Here is a 26,431-nt window from a genome sequence, read left to right as displayed (position 1 = left end):
ATAAACAAACTTACTTTTTTTAAATTATATTTTAACTAAAGTTTACAGAAAACTTGGATTTCCATTCATTTCTTCTTGCACATTTTCCTCCCTACACCCGCTATAGCATTTAGGAAGCAAGAAGTCCAAATTCAGCCCAATTTGGGGGGAGATATCCTTTTGTTGGCTTTGGAAGAAGGTCTTTGTCTCTAAAGTTTCTGCTTCTTGGATTTCCATGAGTCCTGATACTATCTTACCCCATCTTTCTTCTTTATCTCAAAAGCCATTGACTCAAAATATACTCTACACTAATCCATCCTTGTTACCACAACAAAACCCATTTCCAGATGGGATTATAACTACAAAGCATAGAAGTTGGGATTGATAATACATATTCTTAAGAGAACATGCCTCAATCTATAGATTCCATCCTTTGTTCTCCCCCCAAATTAATGTCCTTACAACATATAAATCTCATTCACCCCATCTCATCATTCCAGAAGTCTTTAGTCAACTCCAAATCTAGAGTCTTCTGAATCATCTGAATCAAATTAAGAGTGAGATTTGAGGTATAATCCATCCTTGGGCAAAGTTACTTTTCATCTTTGAGATCTAGACTCAAAGTTCCCTATTTCCTAGTGACAGAGCAAGCACAAGGTAGACATTTTAGGGATAACAGACACCAAGCAAAACTCAAACCCAGAAAAGCAAATTACATTAGTTTTCAAGACCTGAAAATAATACTCTTCTCTGAGACCATCAAGGCCATGGGCTTACCTTCTAGACTGTGGGTGTTGGTCACACCCTCTCTATTCAGAGTGGGAGCCCTTCAGCCCTGGGCATGAGCAGTGCCTTCCAGGCCCTCGGATGGCCTCTGCTCTTTCACCTTTAGGCAGCCTCATTCTCCTAGTCCATCTAAGGAGCAGCTCTAAACCCTCAAAACCAGCAAATTTGTTCTTCTGCCCCTTGGGCACGACAGTCTCATCCTCTCACCTTTGAGTACCAGTTCTACACCCCTAGTAGCCCCATATTTCAGAAATCTCAGCTAAATATCAAAGTGCATTACGTACAAATGCTACCTTCCATCGTTCATTCTAACATAATCAGGACTTCAGACTACTTCAGAATAGCTCTATAATTGCTGTTGTAAGCAAAAACTACATACTCATTGCAGTGCCTGTTGTGTTTTGACCTGAGTAGGAAACAAACATGCGTACCCTGGTCAAAGATGGCAGCTAGCCCCGCCGTGGTCCGTAATTAGCCGCCATGGTACTTGCTGAATGTGCTGTACCCACTGTACCAGCTCAGAGGGCCACAGCTCCAAGTGTTCTGAACCAGCTTCCTCATCCAGCTGATGCAGCCTGGCAAGGCTTAGCCTGACAACACTGTGCAGTTCCAGATCCCACTGGAGATGACCAGGGTAGACCTCAGGAACTACCTGCACAGTATCTACCAGGTGCCGGTGGCAGCCGTGAGGATACGGGTGCAGCATGGTTCCAGCAGGAAACAAGATCACAGAAACGTGCAGGTGAAAAAGCCAGACTACAGGGTCGCCTGTGTCCAGCTGTCTCATGGGCGACCTTCACCTTCCCGGACCTATTTCCTGAGAAGCAGCCAGACCCCAAAGGTGTCACCAAGGAGGACCTACAGAAGCAGTTCATGAAGGAGGAGCAGCAGAAGCAGAGCCAGGATCCCCAGCATGGCGGTGTCCCCTCCTGGTTTGACCTGTGACACAGCCACGGGGCAGAACCAGCCCCAGGCTCCAGTAAAACAGCAGAAAGAAAAAGAAAAAAAAGATGGCAGCCAATAACACTTTGAATGTGTGCTGATCTCCGTAATCCTGCCAATAATCCAGTCTTCACCATCAGGCTCCTAAAACCTTAGAGAAAAAGGACTGTGGCAGGCCTTGTGGAGAGCAACATTATTAGGACTCGTTCTGTGCCTGACCCTTTTTCACCCTTACGAGTTACCATTCAGAAGCATTTTCTCTGACCACTCTTGTTAAAGTAGACCCAAAATTGTTCTTTATATACACACAGGTTGATCATCTGAGTCACCATCTCTAGTTGTGTTATCATATGTTATCTTATGTACTTGTTGGTTTACTTTTTCATCCAGATCCCCCGATGAATGGTAAACTCTCTTAGATCATCTCATGTCATCTAGTTCTTGGTTGTGTCCCTAAAGCCCAGGACAGTACCTGGCATGTAGAGGTACATAACAAGTTCTCTTGAACAGTTTGCCAGTGGGAGTGTACCTGAAGGAGGGAGAGCTACACATGGTGAAATGAACTGTTGCCTTCTTCAGAGCATGTGTTCTGCCTTCCTTCAGCCTGGAATGAAATCATTTCCTTTCTTAAACTCCAGCCTTAATATGTGACTTTAGAATTTGTTTCTCATCTGCCCAACTGCTGTAAACACTTTAGTAAGAAACAGGACTCTGGAATCAGACCGGGTGTCAGGTCAGGTCCTGGCTCTGTCACTCAGGATTTTACAGGAGAAAGTCATTTGCCACTAGTTCTCAATTTCCTTAGCTGTAAAATGGGAATAACCATAGTATCTCTCTCATTTGTCTGATCATTAAAATTGAGATAATGCATTTAAAATCTTAGTATAATACTAGGAAGAGAGAAATTATTTCATTGCTAGTAGACCAAACTAGGTTGTGTTTGATGATCTTGACTGAGCCAAGGCCAGCGAGTAGAAGTTCAGAAACTAGGGAGTTGGCTAGGATCCATAGGCACAGTTAGAAATAACCACCTAGCCAAATATGAACTTGAGTCCCACTTGGGCCTTTGGATGGTCAAGAAAAGCACAGAAGACTTGTTGGCATGAGCGGAGTATGTGAAGGCTAGAATAAATGTGATGCGTACAGGATAAGGAGTTCTGTAATTGTAATAACCCAGGTTTGAAAAACTGAGGAATAAAATTTAGAGAAGTATGTGAAAGCAGGTCTTGAAAACCAGCTTGAGAAGTTTGAACCTTTACCTGTGAAAAATAGTAAGGAATCTGCAATTTTTTTGAGCAGAAGAGTAATGTTTCTGTATTTTAGGACAAAAGAGAAGAGTGAAGAGATTATTAGGGGTACAAAGTTTTTGTTAAGAGTAATGAAAAAAATTCCCAGAGGTGCACGGTTCAAATCCACCAGATGCTTTGCTGGAGAAGGAGGAACAATCTCCTCCTGTACCAGTCAGATCTGATTTGACGGTACACACACACAAAATAATTTTTAAAAAAAAACCAACCTAAAAAAAATTGGAAATAGTAGTGATTGTTGCACATCAATGTGAATATAATTAATGCCATTGAATTATGTGTAAAAAATGGTTATATTACAAATGTTGTGTTACATATTTCACCACAATACAAATTTTGCATAGGAAAGATGATTGCAGATGTCTAGCCAAGAAGTGGGTCAGTCCATGAGTGATGGGCCTCACCCCCTTCTGAATGTACCTGTAAACCGGCAGCAGAATCATGGTGGGGTAGAGCGTGCAGCTGCTGGGCAGGTTTCTGGCATTGCTTTCCCCCCGAGTGGTACTCTGTCTTGTCAGAGAGCAGGTGTGCTCGAGTTGCCCGATGCTGGGTCCCTCTAGGTAGCCTTTAATGCTCTCCAGGTTCTCTTTACTGTCACCTCTACACTTCCTTTGTTTCCTAAACTAGATTAGAAAACTGCTGTGTAGAGTGGTCAAAAATGCCTTCTTAGGAGTCTGCCCTAACTCTGTGCTCTCTGTGTCATCCTGGGCAGATTATTTAACTTCTGTGACTGGTTTTCTAATGGTATCAAGGGATGGTGTAACATTTAATTAAGTAATGTTTGTAAAACAAGATGATAAGTGATAGATACAAAATAAATGTTCACCAAGTGTTGGTAATATTCATAGTAGTAGTACTAGCGTCAATAATATTGATATCTATAAAGAAAGGGGAAATAGGATCTACAAAAACGGATTATGTTAGAACAAAACAGAATGTGTTGAAAGCCTCCTACTGTTCCTAGCACTTAATGGACACTCAGAAAATGAAAATAATCTTTGACATTCTTACAGCTTACAAAGAAATCCAAAGCCCCTCTCAATTTCCTTACATGACAAAGCCTTGACTTCTCCCAGAATAGGCACACAAGGACCAATTTCCCTAACTCTGTCCCCTCTCTCACAGCCAGTATGACCTTCGGGAGAACAGCAAACACTCGGAGGTGCTGATTGACCTGACAGAGTACTGTGGCCAGCTGGTGGAGGCCAAATGCCTCACCGTCAACCCCCAGGACAACAACTGCCTGGCAGTAGGGGCCAGTGGGCCCTTTGTGAGGCTCTATGACATTCGCATGATCCATAACCACAGGTATGAATAGCTTAGCCTCCTCTGTATTGGCTTACTGCCTCAAGACTGGCAGGGCAGTGACCCATGGGGTAAGCCATAGAAGCCTGCTGCCCCCTCACCTCATTTCTGTGCCCTTTTTTCTTTTTGTGAAGGGTTTGGTGTTTGTGTTTAGTTTTTTAATTTTGTAACTAGAAAAAATTTAGCTCTTGCTTGATTTGTAGAATAGTAAAAATATAGAGATTGCCTATAACCCCATCACCTAACATAAATCACTGTGTAGAAAATTTCCAGCTACCTCCTTTGTTCTGAATGCTATGATTGTTTGTATAGAATTATCTTACACACATAGTTTTTTCATATATATAATTTTATTGTATTCTTTCTTTAAAAACATAAGTAGGATATACTCAGAATCCCCCCGGGAGTCCCAAGACGGATCAGCTCCACCATCCTGGGCTTTCAGTGGACTCCTGGACCAGGACAGACACAGGAATGTCTGGCCTGCTTCCTTCCATTTGTAGGTTTAGGACCACAGCTTCTCTTGAATGCTACATGGCTTAGAGTGTTGAGCCTTGGCTTCTTCATCTGTGAAATAGGGATAATAGGATGTTGGTCTTGAGGATAAAAACAGATTGCAGGTCTACTCTGCAAAAACTGTAAAATATATGTCCACAGTTGTCTAGGTGGTTGACTTTTAGGGTTGTTTAAGTTAGTAAGATATTTTATCTCTCAGAGATACAAACCTTGGTTTTCTTCTATGGAGTGTGGGTTTTAGGGTAGCAGTAGGAATTATAACCTGTATGAATTTCCTTCCTGTCAGAAAAAGCATGAAGCAGAGCCCTTCAGCAGGTGTGCATACCTTCTGTGACCGGCAGAAGCCCCTTCCGGATGGTGCAGTCCAGTATTACGTAGCAGGTAGGGTTCAGTCCAGCTCCTGCCTGTGTGCGTAACATTGTCAAGGCAGTGAGGAGAGGCTGCAGAGTGTGGTGGTCAAGAGCAAGGGACTTACAGTTAGAACTATGTTTTAATCTCAGTCCTTTGGCAAATTACTGAGCCCTAGTCTTTTTTATTCCCCTCCCTCAATCTTCTCCCCCTCCCCAAACCTTACTAAATGATATAAAACATAAGCTGTTGTTGTATTTAACGTAACAGTAAGGACTTGGTATTTTGTAGCTGCTGTTGCTATCAAGTTTACTGTTAGCATCATCGATAAAACTTTAAACAGCAGCTCTCCCCTTTGGTGGGGGCTGGGATTCTCACACTAGCATGATTGGGTTTCCCCCTACAGGTCATCTGCCAGTGAAGCTACCTGACTACAACAACCGTCTGAGAGTGCTGGTTGCCACCTATGTAACCTTTAGCCCCAATGGCACAGAGCTGCTGGTCAACATGGGAGGGGAGCAGGTCGGTCTGACTATGAGAAGTGGTTCTCACACCCACCCTATATCCAAGAGCCAAAGCTGTGCACCCCATCTCCACTGACATGAGGCTGGACAAGAGAAACAGGCTTCTTGTGAATTCACATTACTGTGAAATATAGGAGAGGGACTTTTAGAGAGTTTCCTGGTTTGGTCTTTTCTCTCTTTTTTCCCCCATTAATACTAAGTTGCTATTTTATTACTGTTTATATACATTATGATGTTGAACAAGTTTATTTATATGAGCTGTAGGTTCCTTGTTTCTAAAATAGTATCCCTACAATGCAAACTGGTAAAGTTTAAAAGAAAATGTCTGTGGAATACCCACTATTCAGTGCCTTCCCTATTTCAGGTGTTTATTAATGGGAGTACTCAATAGTGGTGGTTATGAATAAGTGAGAACAAAGCACACTTTAATCTTGTTTTATACCCATAACAGAGGTGCCTCAAGTTAGAAGACACAGAGGAGAGTTGATACGAAAGTGGCTCTATGCCTGTGGACATGAACATTCTAGCCTCCTGGGTTTCGGCTCTTGCCTAGGGCAGAAAGAGAATCTGGGAGGAAGTTCCTGGGGCTCAACACATGCAGCTAGGCTGTGGTTTAGGACCAGCCTTGGGAAGTGCTCTTTGATAATGGCAGGTTGCTAAACCTCTGTTGGTGTATTCTTGGTCAGGATATTTAGTCATTCCTTCTACAAACACTTTCTGAGCACATACCTGGCACTAAACAACCAGGACAAATGTGAACTATGATCCATCCCCAGGCTGACAGTGGCAAGATAGTAAATGAAACAGTTGGTGGCATTACAAAGCAAGATACAATTATAGATGAAAGAAAAGGGGTGGAGAATAGGTGAGTGCCTGAGCTCAGAATAGGAGCAGCTTCAGAGAGCTGAGCTGCCCCATGGCCTGTAGGCAGACAGGGATCAAAGGGAGGCAGGGTAGCAGAGTAGTTAGGAGCCAGGATCTGGTATCACACAGACCTGAATTGAGCTGTGCCACATGCATCTGTGACCCTGGAGAAATGGAAACAATGGTATAGATATTCGTACATTTAATGGAGTGGTTCCAGCAAAGGATGAAGTACTTTGCAAAGTTCTTAGAACAGAGTAAGAATTCAGTAAATATTAAGTCATAATAAATAATACTTCATTATTAAAAAAGAAAAACTCGCATTTCCAGTGAGTTGGAACAAATTCATAACTGATCCTCCAGTGAGTTTCCAAGTCTGTAAATCACACAGGAGATTGCCCATGTTTCTCCCAAAGAGCCACTGGTGGATTTGAACAGATAGAGAGCATCGACTTTGGGTTAGCAGTGCAACTCCCTACCACCATAACTATCAGCATTACTTTGGGAAAATCACTTGCTCCACTGAGGCTTCAGTTTTTTTCATCTGTAAAATGAGGCATTTGATTTTGTGACCTCTGAGGACCTTGCCACTTTAAACATGTGATTCTAGTTAATGACAGTATTTCAAGGATTTAAGGAGACCATCTAGGGCTACTTTTAAGGCCAGGTGTTCAGAAGGTGTTCTTGCCCAAAGCTTACTCCCTGGGAACCCCTCCTGTCCTGGTTTAGTGGTCTAGAAGCCCATGTTTTATACTCAGTAGTCACTGTGTTCCAAGATTCTGATCTTAAGAGCCACCAATGCTTTACTAGAGGTCCAACTACATTCTTACCTCACAGCTTCCATCTTTTCTTCTGACCTCTCAATTTTAGGTCTATTTGTTTGATCTGACATATAAGCAGAGGCCGTACACCTTCCTCTTGCCTAGAAAATGCCACTCCTCAGGGGGTAAGTACAGGGCTTAGCCCTTCTCTCATGGTATCTCTGCTAACATGGGGCTGGGGAACTTGGGTATGTGCTGCCTTTTCTGAGAAGTCTACGTCTTACTCTGGTCTATGCCCATGATTTACCAAAAAGGATCAGTACTCTGAAACAAAATCCTCTGTACAGTAAGAAGGAAGATAAAAGGCCAGTGAAGGCCATCAGAGGAGTTTGTATTAGAACCCTTTAAATTTCCCTATGAAAATGCAGGTGCTTTCCGTGACTTTCAAGTTCCTGAAGAAGTTAATTTCCCTTTCTCTGACTTCTTTCTTAAGACTAGTTATTTTGGGAACCTTTCTCATCCCGACACAGCTCAGAGCAATGCCAAGTTGAAGCTGTGTCCCTTGCTAGCCAGCAGAGGGCGCACAGGCTTTTCTTTATGCTTATCATCTGCTGGTCTGTAAGAACTTGCTTTCTGGTAATGAATATTTCTCATGGAGAATGGAACCAACAATGTGATGGAAGTTAGCAATCTGCCAAGGGAGGAAATTGGAATTCCTCCTGAAACTCTTGCTGTTCCTTTCCCCCCCACCCTCTATCAGAAGTACAGAATGGCAAGATGTCCACCAATGGTGTGTCTAATGGTGTGTCAAACGGCCTACACCTTCACAGCAATGGCTTCCGGCTTCCAGAGAGTAGAGGACACATCAGGTGAGGCCAGCCCGACTTGTGCAGCCCTCCTAGCCCCAACTGTACCATTTAGACTAGAGGGAAAGGCATGGCCTATATGCCTCCTGCCAGCTCCTGCCTCAGACTATCTTCCAGAAGGTACAGGTGGGGGGGAAAGATTCTGAAGGGAGACTAGTGCTCCGGTGCTGCTGCTACCTGATAGGATCCCAGCCATCCTCAGACTGAAGCTCTGGTCCCTTGGTAGTAACTAGGGTCAAGGCCTGGGGACTAGCTGCCTCTTAGCACTGAGCTCTCTCCAAAAGGGACACCACCAAAGTTTTTACCATCCTATAAGCATATTTTTGTTAAGACCTCTGTGGGGCTTTTTGTATATAGGAATGATTGATTCAGAGATGTTCAAACTCTCTAACCCTTGAGAGAAATAGAAGAGGACCTGAGTAGTCCTAAAGTTCAGCTCACTGTGCAGACAGGTGGCTGGGACAGGCAGTATCAGCTACCTATTTAATCATACTAGCAGTTTGGTTAAGAATTGCCTTACTAAAGCAACTATGCGATATCATCTCACCCCAGACAGAATAGCAAAATTTAACAGAACAGCAAGCAACAAATGCTGGCGCTTTCTCAAAAAGTTGCAAGTAGAGATACCATTTTTTAAAAATTATTTATTTTTTATGTGTGTACCGTCAAATTGGATCTGACTGGTACAGGAGGCGATTGTTCCTCCTTCTTCAGCAGAGCATCTGGTGGATTTGAACCATGCACCTCTGGGATTGCAGTGCAGTTTTCTGCCACTAGGCCACCAGAGCTCACCTAGAGATACCATTTGACCCAGCAATTTCACTACTGGGAATATACCCCAAAGAGACCATAACTGACATCCAAGCAGATATATGCACACCCATGTTTATCACAGCTTTATTCACAATAGCAAGGAGTTGCCCATCAACAAACAAATGGATAGAGAAGCTGTGGTATATTCACACAATGGAATACTATGCTGCATTGAAAAACAAGGAACTCATGCAATATTATTCAAAATGGGTGACTCTGGAGGACATTATGCTGAGTGAAGTATCCCAGTCACAAAAGGACAAATACTGCATGGTGCCACTGTTGTAAAACAGGACTAACCTTGGGGTTGGGGGGAGACTGAGAAAGATGGGTTCAGTAATGTATACTGCATTGAAACAGATGAGGGAGAAAACTGCTTAAAAGGGATATGTGATTAGGTATTTTTGTCATGACAGGTGTCTTAGAGCGAAGGCTACATGGTGGAGTGAACCTGGGGGAGGGTTTGTAAAACAATGAAATAATTTTTCTTTTACTTTTCCAAGAGGGTAGTGTACTAGGGGGGAGGGTTGAGAGGGGAGAAAAGTGCAACAATAAATGAATGGAAATCCAAAGTCTCTGTAAATTTTTACTGAAATTAATAATAAGTTTAAATTTAAAAAAAAGACTGCACACAGAGGAACTATCTGGGGGGGGGAGAAGAATTGCCTTACACATGTCTTCTCTCTCTGTTTGCTCTTGAGTCAGAACCAGCTCATAACTGGTCTTCCACTGGGTTTCCAAGACTATTAATTGCACAGGTGGAGATTACCCATCTTTCTCCCATGGAGTATATTTCTCCTGTTGGTATATTCAAACCACCAGAGAGGCTTGACCTTTGGATTAGCAACACAACTCCCTGTAGACTGTGCCACCTAAGCTCCCTTTCAACTTATCCAAGGCAGCTTTATTTCTACTCCTGCTTTTAATCTGGCCCCAAAGGCAAGAATGTCTGGAAACAGACCTATTGCCTTTGATAGTAACCTTGGCCAGTGAACAGTGGTTCTCTCTCCCAGAGGGCAATGCAGATCTCAGATCCAAGAAAACATTGATGGCCTAGTGGCAAGAAGCTGTACTGCAATCCCAGAGGTTCGTGTTCAAATCCATCAGCGGCTCTGCTGGAGAAGGAGGGGCAATCTATTCCTGTACCGGTCAGATTTGATCTGATGGTACACACACACAAAAAAAAATAATAAAAATGTTTTAAAAAATAATAATAAAAAGAAGAACATTGATGACCCTTAGGAATGGCCTATAGATGTCTCTACGCTACCCTAACATTCCTTGACTGCCTTAACTTGGCTCTGCTTAATCCACAGCCCCCAGGTAGAGCTGCCCCCTTACCTGGAGCATGTGAAACAGCAAGCCAATGAGGCTTTTGCTTGCCAGCAGTGGACCCAGGCAATTCAGCTCTACAGCAAAGCTGTGCAGAGGGCCCCTCACAATGCCATGCTCTATGGGAACCGAGCTGCTGCCTATATGAAGCGCAAGTGGTAAGTGGACACCACAGAGAAGACTCAAGTCTAGGATGAGAGACAATTCAACTGATCCAAAATGCAGTGGGCATGCTAGAGCCAAAGTTGTAAGGCATCCAGGGAGGATAGCAGTGACACCCACCCTGCTACCTCTTAAGAGTTTCTTAACCTGGACAAGCCTCTCCTTCGAGCCTCCAGGATGAGGTAGACAGTGCCTGATCCATGATTTAGGAAGTCTCGAGTACCAAGGAAACTCAGTTAAATGGAACAGAGATGTATTCACAAAGTAGTTCTAATAAGGTCCTGCTGCCACAGGGAAAGTAGGAGAGAATGATGGGTAATTCCAGTTGTAAGAGAATTGGGCCTTAGACTCATCATTGAAGGAGCAGTAGACTCACTAAGTAAAAAGGAAAGGTTTGGTGAATTCACTTGGTTCTGCAGCTCCTTGTCCCTCAGGCTTATTTTCTTGGGCCGTTAATACACGCTTTGGATCAAGCACAATAAGCTGGCTGGGTCATGCAGGGGTAGAACGAGTGGTGATAAAGGAGTAGGTCTGTAGCCTGAAGAACCCCTCTTTGAAGGGTATTTGAGCCTCAGTCCTTCTGCCTGCAAGCACCAGCAGGCAAGCAGGCAGGCAGACCCCCATCCTTCAGGCAGGGCCAGGACTAGAGATGGATAGAGCTGGGCCCACAGCCATTTCTGCTCCGTCTGGCATCCGTTGGCTCTGCCCAGACAGACAGGACAGCTGGTGTGCCATCGTCTGGCTGTAACCAGGCAGGCCAAAGAGAGAAGCTTAAGAAACCCACCCAACTCAGCAGGGGTAGTGGGTGGGAGTTTGGGAAGAAGCTACCTTCACAGGCTTCAGAAGTTTGCCAGGGGCTCAGGTGCATCCAAGCCCAGGAGATGACTGCTCTGGGACCTCTTGAAAGGCTTTGCATCTCTGTCCAAACTGTTGGGTAGAAGGCGGTGATTCTTGTCCAGGGACTAGTCTGTGAGCTCAGCTTTACTCCAGTTTACTTGCTAAGAGAGACTGATGATTTCCCAATCTATGTGTGCCCTTGACATGTTCTCTGAACTCCAGCTATGTGCTGGGGAATACAGAGTTCTGCACTCTAGGCTTCTGTGCTCAGCCTTAGGACGGGGGATGTAGACATGGACACAGTGCAGCATAAAAAGCAGGAAGCAGTCTGTCTTAGGAATGGCTCAGGTAGAGTGCTGTGGGCATGGGGAAAGTTGAATCTGTAGGGCTCAGTGAAGCGTCAGGAAGATGTGATGTCTGAATGGGCTTTAAGTGTGGGCAGGCTTAGACAAGGAGATGGAGAGAGGAGAAGACTGTGGGGGAAGGACATTCCAGGGATATGAAACGAAACGGTATGAACAAAGGCGTGGGGGTGGGGGACTGACTGAAGAGCTTGTTTGCAGAACAACAAATCCATTTGGCTGAAGCAGAGGGTTCAGGAAGGGACTGGCAGGAGATGAGTCTGTGAGGTAGCCTGGGGCCGGCCTGGGAAGGGTTTGGAATGCAGAGCGGTGGCGTTTGGCCTCGATTCAATGGATGATGGGCAGCTACTGAAGAGTTGTGAGCAGGAGAGGGCTGTGATGAGGGCCGTCCTTTCAGGGAGATTGATCTGGCAGCAAGTCTAAGATGGGTGAGCCCTGGGGCCAGCCTGCCTGCTCACTATCATCACATGCCTGCCAGTGACCCCCAGAATGTCACATTCTGTCCCAGACCAGTCTCCCTAGGGCTACCATCTGCTCTTGGGCACAGTGGGAGCTGTCACCCCTGGCTCCTGGCTGGTCTCTGGCCGGCTCTTTCTCCCCAGGAGCTCTCAGGGGCACCTTGCAGGCAGTAATTGGGTTTCCAAGCAGCGCCTGCCCCTTCGTCACAGCCACTCATTCTGACGCAGGCCACAGCATCCTAGCCTCTGTCCCACCTGTCCCCACCAGGGCTGAGCTGTCTGTTCCTGGTGGTCTCTGCAAGGCTGCTGCAAGGGCTGAATATGCAGGAGAACAGGGTCAGGAAGCACTCTCCTATGTGAGTCCTCCTTGGACCAGATGCCGAAGGCTTGTGACCTGTGCCCTTGGTGGAAGGACCATTGGCTCTAAGGAGCACTTGGCACAGTTGGATGTTAGACCCACCCCAAGACCAGCAGGGAAAATACAAATCAGCTTCCAAAGCTCAGAGAAGTGGCTCCTCGAAACTGCCTGGCTCTCCAGATAAGAGGCAGAACTAGGGTGCTGGTGGCTGTGCACGGTGGGCAAAGCAGGGGATTCTCTTTTGACCTCTTCCATACTCCTCTCCCCTCCTCCACCTCAAAAAACCACTCCTGTTTCCTTTCATCCATATGCTTCCGGAGAGAGATTGGAGGAGTGGGGATGATTTGGAGCTCCTGGCGTTCACACCCCCTCGCGCCATCAGCTTCCAGAGAGCTGACTCTGCCAGACATCAGGCCCCATCCTCCAGCCCCAGGAGGTAGAGGCCACAGCTGCTGTGGATCAGTCAGCCAGGACAGACGGGGGTCTGGCTAAGGGTTTACTGCCTGCTGGTCAGACCCTGAATCCCCAGCCTGGCACGTCTGGCTTCCTCAGACCACAGAACTGTCCTTGAGGGCCCCCTGCCTCGGACATGGCTTTGAAGGCCAGCCGGGGGGGATTTGAGGAGGTGGTTGGAGGAAGAGAAAAGGCAGGCTTGGGGAGCCTGAGGTGGGCAAAATGCCAGGCCTTCTGCTGCAGAGCTGCGGGTGCCTGGGGTGAGTGGGTGCAGTTACACTCTGTGCCCAGCAGAGGGCATCCTGACACCAGTTTTTGCCGGTTTCCAAGCCCTGGTGCTTCCTGGCTTACCTCTAGCTTTCTCTAGCTCTTAGGGAGGGACTGCAGGATTGAGCCAAGATTCTCTCTATCGCCAAGTTCCCTCACCATGAGATCTGTCAGGGGTGACTGAGGGCACCACTGACAGTGGAGCAAACAGTGGTTGCCATGTGGCCTGACCTCCAAGTCACTTTCTCCTGCCTTCACAGGGATGGTGACCATTATGATGCTCTAAGAGACTGCCTCAAGGCCATCTCCCTAAACCCATGCCACCTGAAGGCACACTTCCGCCTGGCACGCTGTCTCTTTGAGCTCAAATACGTGGCTGAGGCCCTGGAGTGCCTGGATGACTTCAAAGGGAAGTTCCCGGAGCAGGCCCACAGCAGTGCTTGTGATGCGCTGGGCCGCGACATCACAGCTGCCCTCTTCTCCAAAAACGATGGTGGTGAGTGAGCAGGGAGGCGGGCTTGCTGCCACTCTGTTTCAAGTGATGTGTGACATTCTGGGAAAGAACATAGTTCTAGAAACTTGGGCTTCAGATACTGAATCTGAAACCTTGTGACCTTAGGACAGTCACCTGATCTCTTCAAGACTCGCTTTCCTTATCTCCAAAGGGGAATGATAGCATCTCCTATTCAGAGTTTCTATTGAGGATTAGCAATAACATGTTTAAAGCACCTGGTATAGTGCCTGGTACTAAGGATAGGAATCAGCTGAGCCCAGACTGGCCACATGGGTTCCATTTGGGCATTTGCACCTGCTCATTGACAGGGCCTTGGCCTCTCCACTTGGCTATTTAAGTAAGGGGCAGCAGCTGGTCATTGAACTTGTTCCAGTTTGTATGAGTGCAGCAGAGACGTAATACAGGGTGATAGAAGTGCCGTGGGCATGGGCTGTGGAGCGTTGGGTCTATTGTGGTACCTGTGTGACCTTGGAAAAGGCCTAGCCTCCCAGAACCTGCTGCCTTAACGGCACAGAGAGCATCTGAAGCCCGTCCGCACCACTTTCCTTTGTTGTACTGTATGAGCACTAGATAACAGTAGTGTTGGTCCACAGCAGGTAGGAGCCTCACCTCTCCCCTTTGCCATTTGCGAGCTGTGTGACTGATTCATTTGTTTACTGAATAGTTCTCAACCTACCTACAGTGCCTGCAGGCACTGTCTTGGGCCCTGGGAATACAGTCCAGGTCTGCAGTGATTTCTCTGTTGATGAAACTGGCAGCCTAGGGAAGGACCCATGGGGTGGGGGAGAAATAGCTGGGAGTGTTCTGAGGAGATGGTATAGGTATGTATGAAAGGGGTTAATGGCAGTCTGAGGTTTTTAAAAAAGAGAGATTTAAGTTGGGGTCTGAAGGATGAAAAAGAGGAGTTAACTAGATATAAAGCATGGCTGTCGAAGATAGAGTTCCCAGCAGATGGACCAGCATGTGCAAAGACCCTGAAGCAGGAATCAAAAGGTACTTTGAAGGAAGTCAGAAAGTAGTATGATATTAACCCAAGTCCCTCAACTACTATCTTCCAGAAGATAAGAGAGTAAACCTTATTGTCATAAGAACTATGACTCTAGGGAGCTCTGGTGGCCTAGTAGCAAGAAGTTGTGCTGCAGTCCTGAAGGTGTGTGGTTCAAATCCACCAGATGCTCCAGAGGGACAATCTCCTGTGCCAGTCCTATCTGATTCGACAGTACACAAAAAGGGAGGCGGGGGTGTGAGGTGGGAAGAGCTATGACTCTTTTGGAAAGTCACCCATTCAAGGTTCTGTGTGCCAGACCCTGAGCCTTTGTTTCCTGCATCTTAACGTCCACAGGAACAGAGCTTGAGTGAGTGCATCCTTGGTGCTCAAGGGCGTTTACTAAGGGACTTAAGTACTGGCACCCTGGCAACAAGGGTCTCCTTTTAAACATCTTCAGGAGCCAAAGCCAAAGATGCTTCTCCCCTACAACCTTTTCCTAGGTCAGGAAAGAGATAACAGGGCAGGTGAGAGACAGGAGACTCATCTTTTTTTAATCTCTGCCTTCAGAAGAGAAGAAAGGAGCTGGTGGTGGAGGCCCAGTCCGCCTGCGCAGTACGAGCCGCAAGGACTCCATCTCAGAGGACGAGATGGTGCTGAGAGAGCGAAGCTATGACTATCAGTTCCGCTACTGTGGCCACTGCAACACCACCACAGACATTAAGGAGGCCAATTTCTTTGGCAGGTCTGAGGCCCTAAAGAGGCCGGAGGCGGGAGGGGCACAGCCCAGTCATCAGCAAGAGGTTGCAGGTGGAAGGAGGTGGTGTGAGGGCTTCATGATTTTAGAAATGTCTCCAACCCCAGCGCTGCCTCTGTAACCTTGGGCAAATGGCTTCACCTCTGTCAGCCTCAGTTTCTTCATCTGTAAAGTGCAATTAGTCCTAACTACTTGTGGGACCATAATGAGGACTAATGAGATAACAGAAGTATCCAGTGCACGGCCTAGGATGCCTCTTCACACTACCACCTCCTCCCTCTGCCTCCATGGGTCAGACTGTGTGGTTCTTTATCTGGATGCTTGGTGCCTCCCTCTACCAGGGATATGAAGTACAAGCCCTCCGAGGCTGGGAATCATAACAGAATCAGAGCTCAGAACTGTACCCTGTGGACTGAGGGGTATAGCCTACGTCTCAGATATCACCACCCTCAACTTACCTCTGTAGATGTTTGTACTTTCTCTTCGGGTAGATGCAGTGCATGAACATGAATCATAATTGTCTGCTTCAAATGTCACAGTGCATGAGGAAACTGCATACTGTAGAACTTAGAAGTCTGGATCCAGGAAGGCTAGCATTTGTCAGTGAAGGCTTAGATAAGGATGCTCTAGAGGCCTCAAAGGCGGAAAACCTGCCCGACACCCAGGAAAGTTATGGTGTGCTTTGAGAAACCCAGATGCCCCATAACTCTGGGTTTAAGGGAACAGTGAGTGGGGCTGTGCAGTATGGAGAGGATTATGTGCTTGGGAGTTCTGAGTCAGGCAAAGACCCCAGAATAAAGGGATGTGAGTGGCTCCAGACTTCCCTACTCCTCTGCACTTGAGACTATAGAGCAGTACCCTACCTGACCTCCCTGCCCTTTGCCCCCTGCCAGCAATGCTCAGTACATCATCAGTGGCTCTGACGATGGCTCCTTCTTCATCTGGGAAAAGGAGACCACAAACCTGGTTCGAGTGCTTCAGGGAGATGAGTCCATTGTCAACTGCTTGCAGCCGCATCCCAGCTACTGCTTCCTGGCCACCAGCGGTATTGACCCAGTGGTACGGCTCTGGAATCCCCGGCCAGAGGTGAGGGTTCCACTGAGGTGGCCTGAGCCAAACAGGTAAAGAAACCCTGTTCCAGGCTCCACCTGGAAGGCGTGAGTCAGAAAAGTGACCAGAAGCTGTCATGGCAAAGACTGTCATGATGGATTCCAAAGCTTCACATGCTGTGGAGCAAGAGCACTGAGGCTTGGGAAGCTGGGACAGGGTGGACTCCTGCCCTCGTGGGAGCATAGCCTGAGCTAGCGCCACGGAAGAGACTCATGTGAGAAACTATAACCAAAGACAGGGGAGGCAGAAGGGATGCCTCATGAAAAGTGTCCTCAGAGGTTACTGGGGACCTTTTGCTGCTGTGTGTGTCCGTGAAGCTGTGCGGGGCCAGCCCCTCAGTCATACGGGCTGTATGCAGGCTTTGGAGTCTGCGGGTCTCCTTCATGTACTGCCCACAGGACTTAACTGTTTCTGACCCAAATTTATCATTTGGACTCTGGGAATAGGAAGGGAAGTACCACCTCAGAAGATTGCTGTAAGATTTAAAGAAAAGGTGTTGTTAGAATGTCTGACTCCAGGAACACTCAGGACAGCCTGTGCCTATCCACTTCCAACATGGAGAGGCAGGCAGACTTGGCCAGCACCTCCCTGTCCCTCTGTCCCATCCTCTCCAGCTTCTCAGCTGACAAAACAAAAGTCAGTGGTGGATATTTGATCCCAAACATAATTTGCTCTGCCTTAAAGAGGGAGGAAGGTGCCCTGGTGGGTCAGTAGGGAGTTGTACTGCTAACCCGAAGACATGGTGGTTCAAATCCAGAAAACCAGTGGAAGGTCAGTAATGAGTTTATTCCAACTCAGTGGCAATGATTCTGAGTTTAAAGAGAGAATTCTACAAGACCTTGCCTTTGGTTTGTGTGTGACAACCGAGGTGCTCCCTAAGGCTGTGTATACCAGTCTCCTCCAGTATCCTGGGATGTGTGTCCCGTAATGTCCTCCCCTTCATATAGATCCTCATGTGAGTCCCCCATACCTGCAACCCATTGTACCCTGTGTGTACTCCAGTACAAGGACTCCCTGCTCCGTACAGCTCCTGCTTTGTATATATGTACACACATAACCTAGTCTACATCCCCCCACCCTCCCACACATGCACCCCAGTGCCCCCTACATACCATCTCTTCTCCCCCCAACCCCACAGAGTGAAGACCTCACAGGCCGTGTTGTGGAAGACATGGAGGGCGCCTCTCAGGCCAACCAGCGGCGCATGAACGCAGACCCGCTGGAGGTGATGCTGCTCAACATGGGCTACCGGATCACAGGCCTGAGCAGCGGGGGTGCTGGGGCCTCTGATGATGAGGACAGCTCTGAGGGCCAGGTGCAGTGCCGGCCCAGCTAGACCCTCCTCGCCCTGGTCCCCAGCCCCTGCTACCGGCTGGACCCTCCGCCCTGGGCAGGAGGTCAGGGTGTTCTGTTTTGGTTTGTCTTCCCCCCAACCCTGTTTTTTTCATTTCCCTTGTTTTGTTTGTTTGGCATTGGGGGTGGGGGTGACTACAACTTGGTGGCTTTCAGACACTAGACTGACTACCCCTTGACTGTCCCAGCCCCAAGTGGAAGAGCAGGAGGGGAAGCCCCACTCTGATCTATCTCTTACTCCCTCCTGCCACAGCTGGGGAGGCAAAGGGCTGCAGCTGTTTGAAGGACTGCCCTACTCAGTTGGCAGCAGGGAGGGGGTGGAATTCCGGCAGTAAGGGCTAGCCTTGACCTGTTTCCACTCTTCCCCTCAGCCTGCTAGCTCTCTTCTGGACTTCAGGGAAGGTCCTGAAAAGGAAGGTGTAGGGTCCTACCCTCCCTCCAGAGCCACCAGTGTGGGGTGGAAGCGGAAGGGAGGTTGGGAGCCCTGGTGTGGGCAGGCCAGGCCACCTGCCAGCAGAGCATCCTCACCCCACCCTCCCCAGCTCTGATCTGGGCGATACATCTTTCTCACTGGGGGCTCAGCCTTTCCCAAGGGCCCTGGCACAGGTGGGACCCTGCACCATATCCCACCCACCCATGCCAGCCCTCCCACACTACGGCGGCCAGCAGCTGTTCTCCTCCCGGGCGCTCCTCGGCCTCACTGTGACCTTTCTGCCAGAGCTCCCCGCCAGGCCTACTCTTGCTGAGGTGGCGCAGCCGCCCAGGGCCATGCCCTGCCCTTTCTGCCCTGCCTCCCACCCCTTGTGCTGAGCCGCCACAAAGACCAAAGAAGTGATGGCTTTTCTCTGTCCCCTGCTGCTCTGGGGGGAGGGGGTGGGTCTCCTGAGCCACACTGAAGGGAAAGTCCCCAACTTGCCCCTCCCTCCTCAGCAGCCCAAGCTTTACACTGGATGCAGCGGTCACCCCACCACCCACCAAGCCTCCATTCCCTTCCTTTCCCTCCGGGGCCTCCCTTGGCTCTTAGCTCTGGAGCTGCTCCTGGTCGTCCATTCATCCTTCCTCCCCTCCCCCGCCCCTCCGAGCTTACTCGGTTCCAGCCCTCCAGCTGCAGCCTCTGGGGAGAAGCAGCCTCTCTTCTTCCCGCCCTCCTTTCCCCCCCTCACTCCCCCCTCAGCCCCTGTCTCTGCCAGGTGCCTCCTCTCAGTCAGGCTTCAGAGCAGCCCTGGAGACAGGAGGGCCATGTTAAAAGCTTTTTCACAGTTTTAAGAAGACGGGGGTGGGGGTGAGGGTAGGTGGGGGGTCTGGCACCATCTCGTTATTGCTTTAATCCCAGCAACACAGGTGGCAGCTTCTCCCCCACCCCAGTCCCTCTTCCCACCCTCTCTCCTCGCTTGGTAATGAAGTATATTTATTGGTGAAGGAAACAGCTGCTGCTGCTGCTCCTGCTGCTAGGACTTGCTCCCCTGTCTCTTCTCCTTGACCTTTCTCTAGCCAGAAGGGAGAGAGTGGGAGTAATGGGGCTGGGTCCTGGGGCCCAGGGACCAGCCAGAGCCCCTTAGCTTTCCTATGTGCGAGCCACCTGCCATTTCCCCCTTCCTTCTCTCCTTCCCTCTCTGCCTCCCACGGCCTGCCCTGCCTGGGCCCTGCAGTGTGGAGAGACACTTAAGCCTTACTGTCCTCTGGGGGCAGGAGCCGAGCCTTTTTGTTGCTCTGCTCCCAGGAGAGTGAGGGTGACGCAATTGATTAAAACCATTTTGTTCTAGGTGTGACTGGTGGCATTTGTGGGGTATAAATGGATCTTGGGACCAAAGTGGGGATACCCAACCTTGAGCATGCTGCTCTCCTTCATTCAGCAGAGGTCCACTGCTCCCTCACCTCTCTGTAGCTCTGTGACTCTGTGAGTCCCCATGCTCTTTCCTTCTGGCGGGGAAAGGGGTTCTGCCTTGAAGCATCACTGTGAGCACTGGCCACCCAGGGCCACGTGCAGAGCCCAGCACTGATAGCTGTGATTTGCAATAATCAGCTTTCACTCCTGGGGTCTGTTTTCTCCTCTGTCACCTAAGAGGGTTGGCTCCTCAGTGGTTTTCAATTTTTTTTTACTGGAACCTAAGCCAGAAATACACATTGAAAGTCAAGATACACATATTTATTTGTATGTGTATAATGAACGTAAGTTTTACACAATGATATTAACCCTTACTACATGCTGTTTATCAGTATATTTTATGTAGGGGGAAAATGCTGGTCGTAACCACTAAATTGGTAGCATAACTTGCAGTTTGATTTATCTTGATTAGATGATTTCTTAAAGCAAAGGTGCCCAGACTCTGAATTCCCAGCACCCTTGGTGTCTTAGTCAATTTTCAGTGGAGCCCTAGCCCAAAAGAAATACCTAACACTTCCATGTGTTAGTCAAAATCACTTAATAAGTGTCTATGTTCCTAACAAGTTAGTTGTCTGGAAAAATAATATACATAAACTGAAACAAACAGTATTTCTATTTCATTCTTAAATAACCACAGTTACTTACTAATGGGATCAGGGCACCTGTTGGGCCCACTTTCTCAAACTTTCAAATCAGATTGGATACTGTGCCGCTCTCATGTTCCCTATTGGTATCACAACCACCACTGGAACCTAATTTCTTAAAGATGGTGTAATCTAAGCGATTGTAGCACAACCTAATGATGAAACCATACTACCTTGAGCTAGTAGTTCTCAGAAACCAGCAGATGTTGGTACCTCAGAATTTAAAAGATCCTATTGTGCCCCCTGTGAATTTGCTGTGATGCCCTAGCGTCTGTTGATGCACAATGTGGGAAATGGGCTTCAGTACCATGGCTCTGTTCCATTTCACTAAAAAATCTTTGTGATTCTTTTGTTTAGACATTTGGGTAAAGCTAGATTGAGGCACAATAGGTGGTGGTATGAAGCAGATTCTGTGTTTAATTCACTTGCATTCCTAAGCTGAAGTCTAATAAAGCTGCTTCTAGAAATTTCCATACCATGCAAGGAAGGGATAATGTCCCTGCCAAGGGAATAGTGTGTGCAAAGTCCAAACCTCAGGGGCCATAAGTGATTCCCTTAGGCTAAACTGTATAACTGTATACACTGTAGGATGGGAGGGCCTGTGGACTTGATCCTACAAGCAGAGTAGAGCATTACAAGGCCATCAAGGGACCCCTTTCATTTGTTTTTGGTGCTCCTTTGTTTTTTTCAATTTTCTTATTAATAGACATTGAAGCAGTTTTTGCTTGAGAGAAAATTAAGCAGATAATAGTTCTCTTCTACTCCCTCTTCCCCCTGAGTTTCTCATACTATTGTTAACTTACCGCACAAAACCCAAAAATTTACTGCTGTCAAGTCAGTTCTGGCTCATAGAAATCCTATGGGATGGAGAACTGCCCCTCAAGGTCTCCAAGCTGTGGTCTTTACGGGAGCAGGCTTCCACACCTTCCTTCCTTTGTAGCCACTACTGGCTTCAAACCACCAGTGTTTGTTCACAGTGAGTGCTTTAATCACTGTGCCACCCGGGTTGCTTAACACCTTGCGTGTTGATAATTTTTTTTTTTACTTTGACTAAGTAAAGTCTATGGTTTACATTAGGGCCCATTCTGGGTTATAAATTCTATGAGATAGAGACCCAGAACAATCAAGACAGTAAAGAAGAACAGACACCACCTGACTTTAGTCCTTCCAGTAAAACTGCAGTAATCAAGACATTGTATTGTTGGAAGAATAGACAAACAGGTCAATGGAACTGGTCTTTGACAAAAGAGCAAGGACAATTAAATGAAGAAAGAATAAACTTCTCAGTAAATGCTGGGACAACTGGATATCCACATGCAAAAGATTAATCTAGACATTGATTTTATAAAAATGAAAATGGATCCTAGATATAAATGTAAAACAGGAAACTAGAAAATGGAAAAAATCTAGGTGACCTTGGGTTTGGCATTGAGGTTTTCGATAACTACATCAAAAGCACAATCCATGAAAGAAAAAGTTGACAAGTTGGATTTCATTAAATTAAAAACTTCTGTGCAAGGTACTTAAAAATACAAGCCACAGACTGGGGGGAAAAATCTGTAAAGTACATCTAATAAAGAAAGGCTTTGTTTCCAAAATATACCATGATTTAAAAAACAAACTTACAATACAGCAACAGCCATAGATAAAGAACATACACATACAGGAAATAAAAATAGGAAAATATGCACAATACATGTCATTAGGGAATTTAAAATGAGGTCAGTTGCCACCACACACCTAGGAGCCATGAGGGCACAGTCCAGAGGGAATTACCCGCCAACCCGAAGGCCCAGCCTTTGGTTCTTCTCCACCAGATCACCAGGGACAAAAGCTGAGCAATCTTCTGAGAGAGCAGTGGAGGGGCCGCAGGGCCAGCTATATGAGTTTGGTATATCTGCTAAAATGACTTGTTTTTAAATGTGTACAATTTGTATCTATTGTTTCATGTAGATTGTGCTTCACACATTCCTACATTAGCATTGTTTCATATGATCATAAACATTGTGTTTGACAAAATCACCATTATCTACACCTCTATCACCCTATCTTTTTAGCTCCCCATTGGATCTTTCATAATTTCTTCACCCCCTTCCTCCAGCCACCAAACTCTTCTCATCCTAGTGAATTCTCTCCCCCACACACACTCCGTCCTCCTGCCTCCTTCCAATTCTCCTTTTGGACTTTTACACATCTTACTATTTCAGGGCTGACACAGGGAACTCTGGTGGTCTAGTGGTAAGGATCTGTGCTGCAACACAGGCATTTGGTTCTAATCCACTAGCTATGTGGGAGAAAGATGGGAAATCTTAAGTGATTAACAGCCTCTGAAAATCTGGAGGGTCAGCTATGAGTCAGGTTTTTTCATATAAACTCAACAGCACCTAACAATACTAATGCTGGTAAGGTTATGGAGCAACAGGAACTTGGGACTGCCAGGGATGCAAAATGGTACAGCTACTTTGGAAGATAATTAGCAGTCCCCCAGAAAGTTTAACATGTCTTACTATGCAGTCCAGCAGTTGCACTTCTAGATATTTACCTGAGTTGAAAAGCTAGTCTACACAAAAACCTGTACATGAATATTTATAGCACTTTTATTCACACTTGACAAAAACGAAGCAACCAAGATGTCCTTCAAACAATGAATGAATAAACAAATTGTACATACATACAATGGAATATTTAGTGATAAAAATAAGTACGCTATCAAGTAACAAAAGAGCGTGAAAACTATAAATACATATTAATAAAAGAAACGAGTCTGAAACCCTGCATACTGAGTCCTACTATATGGTGATCTGGAAAAAACAAAACTAAAAAAGATCCCTGGTGCTCCGTTTGTAAAGAGTTAACACAGCTCTGATTCACCTAACGTTCTCACCAACCCCACTCATGGAGGGCAGGGCTGGATAGCCTGCTTGGTGAATGTGGAGTCAAGCAGCATGAGAACTTGGGATCCGTGTCTGTGGTGGACAGGCATGGCCTCAGGAGCATGCCAAAATGTTTTACAGAGCTTAGAAAGCAATGAAAGATCAGTGCTCCACCCTAGAGATTTGAGTCTGATTGGTTTGAGGTGGGACCTATCCAAAACCCACAGCCACAGAATCACCTGGAAGCTCCCTGCCTCCCCTTTCCACAATAAAGCCGCTGGTGGATTCCAATCTCCAGCCTATTAGCAACCCAGTGCTTAATCCACTGCACTCAGGGCTTCTGGAGGAACCTAGGTATCCATTATGTTAAAAGAATCCCAGATTTATTCTATGGGTATTTTAAACTGAAAGCCACTGATCTAACTTAACCATGTGAATGTGCAATTGAGTCGCCTGCGACCCTGTGTACAGCAGCTCTGAACCCTTTTCCTGTCCTGTCTCACTAATTCCAATACACCAACCCCCATGGCCCCAGTCACTGTATCAATCCATCTGCTCTGGAGTTTTCCTCTGCTGCGCTGTTCCTCCACCCTTTCCAGCATTATGTCCTCCTCCAAGGACCAGTCCCTCCTGGTCACGTGTCCGAAATATATGAGAGGGAGCTTCAAAACCCTCACCTTCAAGGAGAAACTTGGTTTCACCCTCTCTTGCAGAACACATCATTCGAAAAGCAGAGTTTTATGAGGAGGAATGTGGCGTCAGGATTGGAGAATTTTAACCATATCTCTGGTCAAATTGAGGCAGGCAGAAAAGATGAACTTGCCTAACATCTTCCCCCATACACACCCTCAAAGTAAATAAGAGGGAAAGGACTAGGTATCTCATCCTAGTTCAGTTCTTTAAAACTCATTGTCTTTAAACTAGTCATGATGCCTCTGAGTTCCTATGTGCCAGGCATGGGGCTGGGCAGACTGAGTTAATGAAAATGGATGCAAAGAGAACAGTCCTGGACCCTCCAGTTATCTGGTAGACAAGCGAGAACAAATATGAGGATGATAAATTTCATTTAAAAGTTCCGGTCATCCATCCCCAGTCCATTCTGCCATCACTCACCTCGTGACTCACTATGTACAGGTTCCATGCTGGCCCTAGAACCCTGTCTAGCAGAAGACACAGGCTAGTGGGAGGTATTAGCGAAGACATAGTAGGTATGAGTGACTCATTCTACATCCTGCATCCAACCCATGCCTTTTTATATACTAGATCCTGGTCCCAGGGAGGCTATAGTTTACACTTACTGTATAGTATGGGAGCTCTGGTGACATGAGTCAATTCCACTTCGAAGGTGCTGAGCTGATGCGGTGATTTACATATACTAAAGCTGGTCAAGAGAGCACTGGGGGATTAGTGTTGGAATTTCCACCTTCTAAAAGGGTCAGTGCTACACTCAAGTCAGTGCACCTGAACCACTGCCACTGGAGGCTTTGGGTTACTGTGATGGTAAGCATTTCTGTGGGACCCTGAAATTAAGACTTGGATGGAAAAGTGCCGATCTACTTGGGGAAAACCCTATGGAACACAATGACTGGTCCTGTCATTCCTGGGGTCTCCATGGCTGTCTCAACAGAGCTAGCAACAAGGTTGACTTCAGCTTCATCACTCTTTAATGACCCTAAATGATCCTCAGCAAAGACAGTTCAAGGTCAAAATTCAAAATTCTGGTATGTAATTAAACACCTATATCCCGAATCCAGTTCTTGATAAGAAAGCTTATATCCCAAGCTTTCTGGGGTGATTCCAAATACCTCAAGCTGCGGCCAGTTTTTTATGTTGTGGCAAGTGTCTCTTGAGTTAAGGAGTCTGTAAGCCCAAATACCAGGTACCAATGTTAGGGAAGTCTTCCTATCTCAAGACAGTTCTGAGGAAAAGTCCTTTCCCTTGAATTTCTGCTCCGTGTTTTACTTCGTGTGGCTTAAGGCCTCTTCTCTTCCATTTACAGCACACTGTAGTCACAAGTTTCCCAAGGGAGGGTGATGTGTCCTTAGATCTGGTTGTTTGTTGTTGTTATGTGCCATCGAGTCGTTTGTGACTCATAGCGACCCTATGTACAACAGCCCTAAACCCTGCTCTATCCTGTGCCAGTCTCATTGCCTCTGACACACCCATCCCGAGTACCCCAGTCACTGAATCAATCCACCTCATAGAGGGTCTTCCCCTCCTGCGCTGTCCCTCTACTGTACTCAGCATGATGTCCCTCTCTAAAGACCTGTCTCTCCTTACAACATGTCCAAAGTATGTCAGACGAAGCCCCAGAATCCTTGCCTCCAAGGAGCAGCCTGGTTTAATCCTCTCTACGATGAATCTGTTTGTTTTCTTGGCAGTCCATGGTACATTCAATACTCTTCTCCAGCACCACAGCTCAAAGGTGTCAATTCTCCTCCTATCCTCCCTAGTCATTGTCCAACTCTCTCATGCATAACAAGTGATTGCAAAAACCATGGCCTGTATCAGGCGGACCTTATATAGTGTTTTCTTGCGACACATGTGGCCCAAAGAATTGCAGGGTCTTTCTGACGCACTTTGGACATGTTGTGAGGAGGGATCAGTCCTTAGAGAGGGACATCATGCTTGGGAGGGTGGAGGGACAGTGCAGTAGAGGAAGGCCTTTGATGAGATGGATTGATTCAGTGACGGGCAGTGGGGCTAGGTGTATTAGAGACAATAAGATTGGCACAGGATAGAGCAGGGTTTAGGGCTGTTGTACACCGGGTCGCTATAAATCGCAGGCAACTTGGTGGCACATAACAACAATTAAACTTCAGGCAAGCCCTGCTGTAAAATGAGTGTCATGATACCTTTTTAAGGTGGAGGAAGTCTTTATTGAAGAGTGGGATCAAGGCAGAAGGGGCGAGTTGTGGTCAAGTAGAGCCCTAGGTGGCAGCCCCCCATCATGGTACCTTCTAAAGAGGCTGCAAATTAGTGAGGTTATGTTCATGAGTGCTTTCTCCGTGATGAAGGATTCAACAATGCTATGAGTGGTTTTAACTGCTTTACTATTACTACTAACTGA

The 26,431-nt window shown here is 46.8% G+C and overlaps 1 protein-coding gene and 1 pseudogene across 2 annotated transcripts in view; both read left to right on the top strand.

Annotated features, from left to right (window-relative positions):
• The window catches only part of WDTC1 (WD and tetratricopeptide repeats 1), a 63,653-nt gene extending 45,711 nt beyond the window's left edge, over nucleotides 1–17,942 (top strand). Inside the window, exons 6-15 of one of the 2 annotated variants that reach the window (XM_006883469.1) lie at nucleotides 4,140–4,322; nucleotides 5,122–5,216; nucleotides 5,590–5,705; nucleotides 7,442–7,517; nucleotides 8,096–8,201; nucleotides 10,328–10,501; nucleotides 13,501–13,736; nucleotides 15,310–15,484; nucleotides 16,390–16,582; nucleotides 17,745–17,942. In XM_006883469.1, the coding sequence (XP_006883531.1) occupies nucleotides 4,140–4,322; nucleotides 5,122–5,216; nucleotides 5,590–5,705; nucleotides 7,442–7,517; nucleotides 8,096–8,201; nucleotides 10,328–10,501; nucleotides 13,501–13,736; nucleotides 15,310–15,484; nucleotides 16,390–16,582; nucleotides 17,745–17,942 (1,552 nt within the window). Of the gene's footprint in view, nucleotides 1–4,139; nucleotides 4,323–5,121; nucleotides 5,217–5,589; nucleotides 5,706–7,441; nucleotides 7,518–8,092; nucleotides 8,202–10,327; nucleotides 10,502–13,500; nucleotides 13,737–15,309; nucleotides 15,485–16,389; nucleotides 16,583–17,744 lie in introns of both variants that reach the window. The other variant, XM_006883468.1, reaches the window with a different exon arrangement.
• LOC102845523 lies at nucleotides 821–1,710 on the top strand (annotated as a pseudogene).
• Nucleotides 17,943–26,431: the final 8,489 nt, after the last annotated feature.

The sequence above is a fragment of the Elephantulus edwardii genome, unplaced genomic scaffold, assembly GCF_000299155.1.
Source record: "Elephantulus edwardii isolate Elephantulus edwardi_28Jun2011 unplaced genomic scaffold, EleEdw1.0 scaffold00028, whole genome shotgun sequence".
In the NCBI taxonomy this organism is placed as follows: domain Eukaryota; kingdom Metazoa; phylum Chordata; class Mammalia; order Macroscelidea; family Macroscelididae; genus Elephantulus; species Elephantulus edwardii.
Note: the sequence above shows the minus strand (reverse complement) of the source record. Positions and strands in the feature narration are given on the sequence as shown.